The sequence below is a fragment of the Tamandua tetradactyla genome, chromosome 20 (genome assembly GCF_023851605.1).
Source record: "Tamandua tetradactyla isolate mTamTet1 chromosome 20, mTamTet1.pri, whole genome shotgun sequence".
Classification (NCBI taxonomy): Eukaryota; Metazoa; Chordata; class Mammalia; order Pilosa; family Myrmecophagidae; genus Tamandua; species Tamandua tetradactyla.
The window spans coordinates 19,244,965-19,256,828 of record NC_135346.1 but is presented as its reverse complement, the minus strand read 5'-3'; the positions used below and the strand labels follow the sequence as shown (position 1 = coordinate 19,256,828).

The following is an 11,864-nucleotide window of genomic DNA, read 5'->3' as shown; positions in this document are numbered from 1 at the left end:
GGCAGGATGGGAGGTGTGAGCTGTTGGCTCCCCATTGGTCTGGGCCAGGTGTCGGGGGCAGCCCCAGCGCACACATGCACATGCACAGCTGCACCCCAACCAGAATCCACGCTCTCTGATCTGGCTCCAGAGGCCATGAGGCTGTCACTGTCACTGCTCCTGCTGCTTCTCAGGGCTTGGACCATCCCAGGGAGCTTTGGGGACAGAGCCTCGCTCACAGCCACGGCGCCTCAGCTGGACGATGAGGAGAAGTTCTCTGTTCACATGCCTGCCCACCTGCGCTGTGATGCCTGCAGGGCTGTGGCTTACCAGGTAAGCCAACCCCTTGCCCACAGCCCGCCTGCCCCTGCTAAGCCAGACCCCTCCATCTGTCTCAGATTCCACCTCTGGCCTTTGAACCCCAAGCTTCCACCCCCCAGCAGTAAGCCCCAGGTCAGCCTTCATGATATTGACATCCACATCTCATCCAAACATCCATGCCTCAGTTTACCCATCTGCCTGATCAAAAGAGAGCAGACATTCTGGGGCATCCCAAAGTGGGTAAGGATCCCAGGAAATCACCTGCTTGTCCTCTCAGACTCCTCCCTCTTCAAGGCCCTCTTCAGGTCAGGACTTCCTCCTAATCCATGACTGGGGGTGCAGTATATATGTGCTTGTGTGTTGAATGCATGTGTACGTGGGGACGGGTGGATCTGAGTTCACACCTGCGCCTGTAAAGTAGGTGCCTCTGTCTCTGCTTGTGTGTATGTGTGTGCACATGGCCTATAAGTACACGTATGTGTTGTTGTGTTCCTTGTTCCCATGGTTTAAAATAGTATGTGCTGATGGGTGGAGGTTCAGGACAGGCGTGCCCAGGCCTCCCCTTCCACCTCAACGCTTCCTATCCCCACCCCATCCCAGGCAGGTGGACCCCACCTCGGCTTGCCCTGTCCCAACTTGCAAGGCGCGGGGAGGGTCCGCCACACAGTTTTTGCCTTTACAGGTGCTTCCTGCCCAAACGGCTCCCTTGCCACCCCAGGCTCCCCAGAGACCTACCCCTGGGCTTCTGCCCTCTGCCCCTATGGAAGTTCCCCTGCAGCCTGGCTGCCAGTCCCTACTTGTTCCAGATGCGGCGATATCTGTCAGAGGCTGAGGCCAAGCGTCATACCCCGGACTCCGGGGGGCGGCCAGAGCTGAGCGAGTCAGTGTATACAGACGTCCTGGACCAGAGCTGCTCCCAGAGCTGGCAGGAGTGAGTCACCAATCGGCCCCTCTCTCCCTCTTCCAGGGATGAGGCTGGTGGGTGGAGAGCCCCACTCGCCCACTCACACTCACATACTCACATACACACACACACACACGTACACACATACACACTCCCCAGGGCTCTGGCCTGGGGTTGCCACTGGCTGGGATGGTGTCTGGGTGGCCTGAGGGAGGGAGAGCGGCCTCACTGGCTCGCTGTGGGCCCCAGGGCCAGGGGGTTCCTCTCGCTAGTTTTCTATCAGAGAGAATCAGATTCTGGGCACTGAGCTCAAAAAATGCCCATGAGGCGCCATAGTGTGCCTCCTTCGTGTGGAAACGGGGCCCTCTCCGTCTGGGCTTCCACTGATGCTGCTCCTCTGCTCCCCACTGTTTCCAGGTACGGGGTCCGAGAAGTGAACCGGGTGAAACGCCTCACAGGTCCGGGCCTTAGCCAAGGGCCACAGCCAACCATCAGCGTTATGGTCTCAGGGGGCCCCTGGCCCATCCGGTGAGGACGGGAGGATGGGGGCATGGACCGGGGCCAAACTGCAACCTTGGCTTGGCCACCCCCATGGGCTGGGCAGAGTCTGAGGCTCCCCCTGGGCTCCCCTAGGCTCTCCAGTACGTGTCTGCACTACCTGGGGGAGTTCGGAGAAGACCAGATCTATGAAGTTCACCGGCAAGGCCAAGGGGCTCTGGAGGCGTTGCTCTGTGGGGGTCCCCGGGGCGCCTGCTTGGAGGAGGCTCCAACTGCAAGAGAAGAGCTGTAGTTTGACGCCTGCTTTCCAGTGTCATCAGTCCCGCTGGCAAGATCTGGGCCTTTTGCTGGGTTGTCCCGATTCCTTCTTGCTGGTTGGCCCAGCGGACCTGCTCTGCCACTCTCCATTCCTTCCCCAGCTTTGGGGCCTGGGTGGGGGCCACATCCTTCCTCTCTGGGCGTTAATAAAACCCAGTGATCTCGATTCCTTCTCTCTACAAAGGGTGTGAGGGGCGGGGTGGGGTGGGTGTTGGGAGGCCAGACATTCGGTACTGTCCTGATGTCCCTCCTACTCTAGGCCAAATACATGCCCCTGCAACCCCCTGGCGGTAAGAGAGATCTGTCTCAGGTGGAAATGTGAGCGAGCTGTCGTAGGCATGCTGAACCAGTTCCATGCATGGTGGAACTCCAGGTCCTCAGATTATCATGAAAGAAAAGAAAAAACAAGGAAAATGATGCAGACCACCGTGGGGACACACCTCCTGTGCCCCCTCCAAGCTGCTTGTGCCCCATCCACAACACTCTTCTCTTGCCCCCATCCAGGGGCCGCTCACATTCAAGACTCCTGTCTCTGATCCCTGCTGGCGTGGCTGGAACTTGGGAACCCACCTGGGACAGGGTGGGGCAGGGTTCCTGGAATGAGCTGGGTTCAAGTCCTGCTCTCCCCAGTAATTCTCCTGGCCTGAGGCCCTTCCCTGCTCTGTCCCCTGGGTCTAGGAACGGGGTCAGGTGCATCTGCCACCTGAAGTATTATTTGTGAGCATCACTCTGATCCCACTGAACACCCGGGAGGGGCCAGAGCAGACCCTCAATCCCCATTTCACAGATGCAGAAACCAAGGCTTGGACCATAGAAGAGGCTCAGGCCAAGTCACAGCTGATGAGGAGTGGCAGGGCGGGGAGGGGGATTCAGATTTTGGGTGTGGGGAAAGGTCAGCTGCTGCAGGGATGGGGGTGCCCCAGGTCGATCTGACCTCCCCAGCTTCCCTGGGGGCTACACCGCAGTCCCTCGGCCCCCCTCCATGCTATCACCCTCCCACCCTGGCCCTCGCACCCCGGGAGAGCCCCTAGGCACGGGTAGGAGAGCCAGGGTGGAGTGGGCTGAGCCATCAGTGGGCTTGGGTCTGGAGCCTATTCCCAGCCCTGTGTGACCCGGTGTGTGAGTGGAGGGATTCAGAGAGACTGTGGGGATCACTGTGGGTGTCGTGGGCCCAGCTGTATCCCTGTGTCTCTGGGACTCTGCGCACCCTCCCGGCTTGTCTCGGTGTTGCTGCGCGGTCTGGGTTGACTTGAGTGTCAGGCAGGTGTGTTGGGGGTATGGCTCTGTCTCCACAGCCCCCGGGGGTGCCCTGGGGAGGGGAGGGGAGGGAGCAAGCACCGAGGAGTGGCTCCAAGGCTTCCAACTGGTCAGACAACTTTGGGGAACCCGGAAAGAGAGACAAGCAGGGGGAGGAGAGGAGAGCCGGACAGAAGAGCAGACAGAAGACGGGTGGACAGGCAGCCAGACTCAGAACTGCAGCATGAAGCTGCTGCCCAGCTGGAGAGCAGCGGTGCCCATGGGCCTCTGGGGCAGGGCCCAGCTGTGAGCACAGTGGCCCAGAAGTAGGTGGACCCCAGGGGGGCTGGGGCTGGGGCTGGGGCAGCACAGAGTGGGGCCACCCGGGGACCCAGGCCTGGCCCCCAGCAGTTGAGGAGCCTCACGCCTCGCCCCGCGGGGCCCACCTCATCTCCCCTAGCCCGGCCCTCAGGCCCCAGGAGCGCTGGGCAGGGAGCAGGACGGTGCAGTGACGTCAGGCCCAGCACTCAGAAAGGCCCCACGTTCGCCTTTATGCTCTGCTGCAGCTGTCCTCAGAGTCTTGGTTTTCGAGCAGGGAGCCCTGCATTTTTTCTTTGCACTCCACTTGGCAGCGGCGGTTCTGGCTGGGGGTGAAGGAAGTCCTTGGCCCGACAGCCCAGGCAGCTCCTTCTCTGGGCCCCCCCCCCACCGCGGGCCGCAGTGCCCACCGCAAGCATGCACGGTGGCAGGGGGTACAGAGGCGCTGCCTATTTGGAATGGTGTCCCAAACCTCGTTACCCCTGTGACCGTGGCCAACTCCCGTCTCCCTGAATCTTTCCTCAGCTGTAAAAAGGGGTCTGCTACCCAGGCCGCGGCTGGAACCCGACTGCTTGGTGCGCGGTCGTTCCTCAGGGCCGGGAGTGGCTGTGCGCTGATGAGAATGATTAACTCGCTAATAATAAATGGGGAAGGGCCCCAGGGAGTGGCACATAAAAGTCCGTCTCCCCTCCCTTTCCTTTCGCCTCGCCCAGGGCTTGGTAAACTTCCAAGACTCATCCCGCCCCACTGCCCTGCTGCGCCCTCACCCTGAGAGCACGGACAGGTTCATGCCCGGCTCCGTGCCCAGGTCCGGGCGCCGGCAGGGACGTGCTCAGGAGGCCAGTGCGGTAGGGGCTCGGTGGCCTTTATCACTCGGCCACAGTTAATACATTACCTCTGCTGGGCCGCCCTTTCGCAATCCGGAGCCGGGCTCTGGTGATAGATGGACTTCGGACAATGTCTGATGCGCGGAGTAAAGTCCTTCCTGGCCTTTGTAAAGTCATCCCTTCTTCTCCTCAGGAGCTGCTCACACCTGTGCCCCGAACATGAGGGCCCAGGAGGACCCCGAGGGCCGGACACAGGTGCCAGGGCATGGGCGGGAGCGGGGGGCGGGGGACGGGTTGGGGTCCGGGGTCCAGAGGCCTGGGCTAGGCCTTCCCCCCGGCGGGGCAGAGACGCAGATTCTGACGGACTTGATCGGGGGTGGCTGTGCTGGGCCAGACGTGGAAATTTGGGGGTGGGAGGGGTGAAGGGATCCTCAGCTTTGGGACAGACTGAGTCCAACGTGGGGGCCACTACAGCTCCAACCTCCCCAGGGGGATGACCTAAGGGCTTTCAGGGGGTAGTGGTGGGACTGGAGTGGGGCCTAGCCCAGGGAGGGCCTGTCCAGGCCTTGGTCCCCGCCTCCTGGCCTATGAACATACATTCCTGGGTGGAAGGCACAGGGCCCAACGCCAGGAACCAGCCCAGGGACTTCTTCCTGCATGAAGCCACATGAGCTGGGGCCAGGTGTGACCAACCCAAGTGACAGTGGGGTGGATGGGGGAGGATGCAGACCCCAGGCTTGAATCCCACTCTGAAGAGCTGACAGCCACTTGGGCTACCTCCCTGATCGATTCTGGGGTGGAGTAGACTTAGCCTGTCCTCCATCACATCCCCCTGAGCTCCTTCTCTCTGCTGCCCCCAGCATGAGTCTCGGGGCTTAGCAGCCACCAGGGACCACCCGATGCCCCTGGCCAAAGAGCCCAAGTTTGACATGCTGTACAAGATCGAGGACGTGCCGCCTTGGTACCTGTGCATCCTGCTGGGCTTCCAGGTGGGCTCCCCCCACTCGGGGATTTCCCCCTTGCTCTGGACTCTTCCCAGGGTCCCTGATCCCAGGCCCTCCCTGGCCAACAGGGTGGCTGTCCCCCTGAGTGGGTGGGGAAGAGGCTCGGTGGAGTAGGCGCCACCTGAAAGGCAGATTGTCGGTGACAGGGAGGGCCCACTCCCCAGAAGCTACAAGGAAATTCGTGACCCCTTGGGAGGTGAGCCGCAGCTCTCCATAACTCCTTGAGGGCGAGTCAGTGCTGGGCAGGGTATGGCCAAGAGCAGCACGGCTAGGGCCCCCGGGGCAGGCACGTGAACCCAAAGAGTGCCTGTTTCCCGGTGAGGTCCATGTCCTGCCTGGCACCCCCGCCCCCCGCCCCCCTCCCCAGCATTACCTGACGTGCTTCAGTGGCACCATCGCTGTGCCCTTCCTCCTGGCCGAGGCGCTGTGCGTGGGCCGGGACCAGCACGTGGTCAGCCAGCTCATCGGCACCATCTTCACGTGTGTGGGCATCACCACGCTCATCCAGACCACGCTGGGCATCCGGTGAGCTGCCTCGCCCCCGCCCCCACACAGACTACCCACTGTGGTACGCACAGCCGGTCGATTTAGAGGGCTGATTTGGTGCTCCCCACAGGATGAGAACTCTGGGGGGTTAAGGGGACCGGCACTAGCTGGGCTCTCGCCCTTCTAAGCCATACTCTAGGTACTCAGGACCATGGACTCCCCACCACACACATGCCAAAAGACCTGTAAGGACCCACTGGACGCCCCACTTCCTGGGTGCTGCTATACCATGGGCACAGCCCCAAGCTTGGGTTGTCACAGGATGGTTGTTCGGGGGTTGGGGATTGGGGCAGGGAGAGGCAGTGACCAGTGCTTGGATGTAAGATCTGAGCCACCCACGTCCATGCACGTGGGCCCTCGCAGTGCAGGGGCTAGTGCTGAGAAGGGGAGGGGTCCCTATTTGCTCTCTTCCTTGGGCCCCCAAAATGTTAGGGACAGTCCTGCCTGGGGTCCCAGCCCCGTCCCTTGTGCCTCTGTAAACCCGTCACCCTCACGCCTGGCTCTGTGCTTCTCCCCACAGGCTGCCACTGTTCCAAGCCAGCGCCTTTGCGTTTCTGGTCCCAGCCAGAGCCATTCTGTCCCTGGAGAGATGGAAATGCCCCCCGGAAGGTGGGTGCACTTCTGGGGTCTGCACTGGGGGAGAGGAGAGGCCCACGGCTTGTGACTTTCCTGAGTCCAGACTTCAGGGTACACTCACTGCAGCTTCTTCTCTCTCCCTCTGCCTGTTTCCTGTCCGTGTGTATGTGTGTGTACACCGGGGCATATCCTTGTTTCTGCCCTCAGAGGAGATCTACAGTAACTGGAGTATGCCCCTGAACACCTCTCATATCTGGCACCCGCGGATACGAGAGGTGGGTTCGCACATGCAGTAGAATAGGCCTAGACCTGAGGAGGGGACTAGATGGGAGTGTCACTGCTGAGGCGGGTGATGTAAGGATGTGGGCCAGGAATTTTTGTACTGCCAGTGGCCAGGTCATGGCCTCGATATGATGACTAATAGCTTATTTTTGCCCTTTCTAGGTCCAGGGTGCAATCATGGTGTCCAGCATGGTAGAGGTGGTGATTGGGCTGATGGGGCTGCCTGGGGCCCTGCTCAGCTACATTGGGCCTCTCACAGTCACCCCCACTGTCTCCCTCATTGGTCTCTCTGTCTTCCAAACTGCTGGTGACCGAGCTGGCTCCCACTGGGGCATCTCAGCTTGGTGAGCAGGTGCCAGCCCTGATCCCTGCTCTGTCCCAGGACCCCTGAGGCTTCTTAGTCCTGGCTTCCGACCCCAGTCCAGCCTACCAGCCACCTCCTTCTTGTGCCTCTGCCCCCAGCTCCATTCTCCTGATCGTCCTCTTCTCCCAGTACCTACGCAACCTCACCTTCCTGCTGCCTGTCTACCGCTGGGGCAAGGGCCTCACTCTCTTCCGCATCCAGATCTTCAAGATGTTTCCGGTGAGGAGCCAGCAGGTGGCTGGGGCTGGGACTAGGGAAAGGGCTAGGGCAGGGGCTGGACCTCTAGCAGGGGCCGAGGTGGGAGCAAGGGCAGGGATGGCCTGGGAGCTGGAGCCAGAGAAGAGCTGAGGTCCCAGCCAGAGGCTGGAGCAGGTGCTGGGCTGGGGTGTGAGCTGGGGCTGGGGCTGGGGTGGGGCTGAATGAAGTAGGTGTTAGTTGGCCTGGATAGCAACCTGCCTCAGCACACCCTCATGCCCGGCCCTGTTCCAGATCGTGCTGGCTATCATGACCGTGTGGCTGCTGTGCTACATCCTCACCCTGACGGATGTACTACCCACAGACCCGGCAGCCTATGGCTTCCAGGCACGAACAGACGCCCGTGGGGACGTCATGGCTATTGCACCCTGGATCCGCATCCCCTACCCCTGTAAGTGACCCCACCTGGGTCCAAGAACCCTCTGCCACCTCTGAGACCACTCACAAGGCCCCTGGTGACCCCAACCTAGCTGGCAACAACAACCAGCATTAGCATGTCCTGTGTGCCAGGCAGGACAGTGCTGTATTCAGACACAGCTGCACTCCAGTGTCCTGACCCTGTGTGACCCCAAACAAGCTTCACAACTGTACAGCTACCATCCCAGCTTGAGTTTCCATTATCCACGTCCCCCCACCCCCCCACAAGTTCTGCCCCAGTTGTTCTTCGACCCACAGCAGTCTCCTCACTGGGTCCATCCTCTTGCCTCCCCCTGATCCAGGCCAGTGGGGCGTGCCCACGGTGACTGCGGCTGCTGTTCTGGGCATGTTCAGTGCCACACTGGCGGGCATTATTGAGTCCATTGGAGATTACTATGCCTGTGCCCGCTTGGCTGGTGCGCCTCCTCCCCCAGTACATGCTATCAACAGGTATGCCACCTGCCCTCCCGGGGAGCTGACCTCCTCAGAGGCCACCCAGGAAGCAAACCTAGGGAGGGGCTTGAGTTGCAGAGTTGTTGGCTCGGGCTGGCTGCCAACACTCCCCCCACCTCACTTTCCTGCGTTTGAAAACCGGAATGCTCTCACTGCTGAGGAGGGGATTGTTGGGAGTGGCAGAGGCAGTAATGGAATCTGAGAGCAGCCACAATCCTTGATCACTTTCCCCTGTGCCTCGCCCTCTGCAGGCATTGTTTTACCTTTCTGCTAATGATTTAGTGAGGCAGGAACTGTTATAACCCCCGTTTTACAGATGAAGCCTAGATTTGCACAAGGGAGTTAAGGCCAGGGCCCTGGGACTAGCGCCCAAACCTGAGCTCCTGGCTTCCAGATCTCCCTCTGGCCTGGAGTGGGGAGTTCTACGGACAGATAGTTGAAGCCCGCACAGCCCCCGAAATGGAGGGCAGCCGGCCAGGATGATGGGAGGACCCAGGCCTAGGCAGAGGCTGGCACAAGCCCCCACCTCGCCCTCTACTTCCAGGGGCATCTTCACTGAAGGTATCTGCTGCATTATCGCGGGACTGTTGGGCACGGGCAACGGGTCCACCTCGTCCAGCCCCAACATCGGCATCCTGGGGATTACCAAGGTGCGGCTCCCCGGGACTAGCCAGAGCAGCACCGAGTCCCGCCCCTTCCCGTGTGCAGGCCGCGCTCTTACTTTGGCCTATTCTCGCCCCGACAGCAAGCCCCGCCCACGGGCGGTTTAACCCGGTCCCTTGGATCCCCTGGCTCCTCCCGCAGGTGGGCAGCCGGCGCGTGGTGCAGTACGGAGCGGGCATCATGTTGGTCCTGGGCACCATTGGCAAGTTCACGGCCCTCTTCGCCTCGCTCCCTGACCCCATACTGGGGGGCATGTTCTGCACCCTCTTTGGTGAGTGCGGGACCCGCGCCCGGGCGCGAGTGCGGAAGTGCAGCACGAGTTGCCAAGTGGCGAGGCCGCCCTGAGCGGCGCCTCCAAGCGGTTCTCCTGCGCCCTTAGGCATGATCACGGCAGTGGGGCTGTCCAACCTGCAGTTTGTGGACATGAATTCCTCCCGCAACCTTTTCGTGCTCGGCTTTTCCATGTTCTTTGGGCTCACGCTGCCCAATTATCTGGAGTCCAACCCCGGTGCTATCAACACAGGTGCCCTTACCTCTCTCCCTGACTATCTACTTGCGTGTGTGTGTGGGGGGGGGGGGGCGGCGGCATGAGTACAGGGCCCCCCCCCCAAAGGCTCCACATAACTAGAGCCACACATTCTGCCCAACTCTGAATGTTAAATTAGCAGCTGAGAGGATAATTCGCGAGCTGTCCTTTACAAGACTTTGTGGCCAGGTATTGAGTTTTACATGTGTTCATTTAATTTTCACAAAGGCTGCATGACAGATACTGTTGTCATCTCCATTTTATAGATGAGGCAAGTGAAGCTCAGAGAGGTTGATTTATCTCAGTGCAACAACTAGCAACTGGCAGAACTGGGATTTGAACTCTTTCTCTGAGATGGAAGATAAGATAAAGTCCAAAGACACAGATTTGTAGGGCTCATCTCAGTGCCTGCTCAAGGAAGGCAGGAGGCTGCAGAAGGGAGAAAGCCCCTAACTCCACCCACCAGATGGGCCATGATGCCCATTGGCCCTTGGCTTGTTCCACAGGCATCCTGGAAGTGGACCAGATCCTGACTGTGCTACTGACCACTGAGATGTTCGTAGGTGGATGCCTTGCTTTCATACTGGACAACACAGTGCCAGGTATGTGTCAGACCTGGCAGGGGCTGCAGAACTAGGCTGGACCCATATGCACTCCAGCAGATGGCTGCTGAGCCAGAATTGCAGCCAGATCTGTCACAGGATATGCAGGGAGAAGAGGAAGATGGGCTGGTGGAGCCCATGCCAGTGGAAATCAGAGATCACAGCACAGGCATACCTTATACCTTGCAGGTCTTAAAGAGGATCGATTGGGAGAGTCATTCCCAGATCCAGTGGATCACTGCTGCTTATTTCTTGAAGACCACTAGGGAGAGGGGTGCCTTTGAGTGCATTTGCTTTCCTCTAATAGGAATGACACAAATGCAGCATTAATTTGTTGACAAAATCCATTCCAAAAATGCCAGCAGTTGACACATTCCTGGAAGAATCCCTGACATTTCCCTTTGGTGCCATGAGGTTTTTGCAGGGATCATGGTATAGTTCCTGGGGTCCCCAAAGAACTCTCCTGGCCCATTTATATGTGCCCAGTAAGTGTATGTAAAACTAAATGTCATAAGGTATTCTAATAACAAAGATGGTTAACATTTATTGAACACCTGTTATGGGCTAGGCCGTGTGCTAAGTATCTCATTTCATCCTCAAAAACCATCTTGTGAGGCAGAGGCTAAGTGTTTTATAGACGAGTTAACAGAATTGGAGGTTATGTGACTCACCTAAGGTCACAAAGCTATGATATTCCAAATCTGGGATTTTAACAAAGTTTACTCGATGTAGTCCATAGTCTGTGTCCCAGCCACTGCACCACACTGCTTCTGCAGGAGGATTTCAGGGGGCCTAGGCTGGAGGGTTGGGGATGGTTCCATGGAGACAGGGGTTAAAGACTACATCAGTACAGGGAGGTGAGTGAGGGATGGGAGTAGCAGGATGATGACCCTCTATCTCCTACCATTTATCAGCCTTAAGATGGTCCCAGTTCCACATGCTCCCTTTCTCTAAAGATACAAGTGTCTATTTCAGAGTACAGGAGTCAAAAGCTGTCTACACAGCCAGTGGAAGGGAGGGTGGGTAGGGAAAGGTCAGGGCTCCCTGAGGGATTTTAGGCAGCACTAGGTGATGACAGAGATCCTAGAAACAGCTGACCCTTGGATGGATGGGCACCTGACCACAGTACCCATCCCTCCTCATTTAGAGGAAACTGGGCTTGGGGCTATAACAGCCCATCCTGTAGGCTTGAAACAATGCAGTGGAAGAGATGAATTATAGCCTCAATGCCTAGGGAATCTGGGGAGGTGGGGTGCATCTGGGTGGACAGTCCTACACTTACTACCCAGTGGACTAAGTTTTGTGATTTGGGTGGCTTAAAACAGATACTGCTATCAGCAGCCTTGGGGAACTGCCTGGCTAAGTTCCTGACACCTTCATCCTTCAATCCAACTGAGCAGCATTAGCAACCATCCCTGCCAAGGATCATTATAGGCTGTAGCCACAAAACCAAACAGTTCTTCATTGTACATTGATAAGGAAACTGAAGCTCAGAGTGGTTAAGTCACTGTTTTAAGGTCACACAACTGGATCCAAACCCAGGTCTGGCTTGCACAGAACCCAGTCTGTAACCATGGATGGATTCACGCTCTTTCTGCAGCCCTTCATTAGTTAATAGGCCAATGTGCATTTGTTCGTCTTTACCTATCCACAGCCCAATCTTAGAGATTGCCAATTTAGTTCAGCAAACGCTAGTAGAGCTTGCCAGCTTGGCCCTGGGTTAGTCAGGGGGATGTACTAAAAAAAAGGTTTTACTTCTTAGCACAAGACAAGAA

General features: G+C 58.4%; 2 protein-coding genes across 7 annotated transcripts in view; both read left to right on the top strand.

The window, feature by feature from the left end:
- Positions 1-56: 56 nt before the first annotated feature.
- On the top strand, positions 57-2,186 carry MZB1 (marginal zone B and B1 cell specific protein). Its single transcript, XM_077138049.1, has 4 exons — positions 57-312; positions 1,107-1,231; positions 1,622-1,732; positions 1,838-2,186. Exons 1-4 carry the CDS (start codon positions 136-138, stop codon positions 1,992-1,994), a joined length of 570 nt encoding a protein of 189 aa, XP_076994164.1. The 5' UTR covers positions 57-135; the 3' UTR covers positions 1,995-2,186.
- Positions 2,187-4,430: 2,244 nt separating this feature from the next.
- SLC23A1 (solute carrier family 23 member 1) overlaps positions 4,431-11,864 on the top strand; it is a 30,777-nt gene continuing 23,343 nt past the window's right edge. For 2 of the 6 annotated variants that reach the window (XR_013166719.1, XM_077138615.1), the window contains exons 1-13: positions 4,442-4,656; positions 5,262-5,390; positions 5,773-5,930; positions 6,472-6,560; positions 6,735-6,802; positions 6,972-7,153; positions 7,272-7,392; positions 7,663-7,819; positions 8,148-8,295; positions 8,843-8,948; positions 9,103-9,232; positions 9,341-9,484; positions 9,994-10,089. Coding sequence is in view for 5 of the 6 variants with exons in the window: in XM_077138615.1 (XP_076994730.1) it covers positions 4,621-4,656; positions 5,262-5,390; positions 5,773-5,930; positions 6,472-6,560; positions 6,735-6,802; positions 6,972-7,153; positions 7,272-7,392; positions 7,663-7,819; positions 8,148-8,295; positions 8,843-8,948; positions 9,103-9,232; positions 9,341-9,484; positions 9,994-10,089 (1,564 nt within the window). In the remaining variant the exon portion in view is untranslated. Of the gene's footprint in view, positions 4,657-5,261; positions 5,391-5,772; positions 5,931-6,471; positions 6,561-6,734; positions 6,803-6,971; positions 7,154-7,271; positions 7,393-7,662; positions 7,820-8,147; positions 8,296-8,842; positions 8,949-9,102; positions 9,233-9,340; positions 9,485-9,993; positions 10,090-10,278; positions 11,069-11,864 lie in introns of those variants that run through there. The other 4 variants (XM_077138618.1, XM_077138617.1, XM_077138619.1 and 1 more) reach the window with 4 other exon arrangements.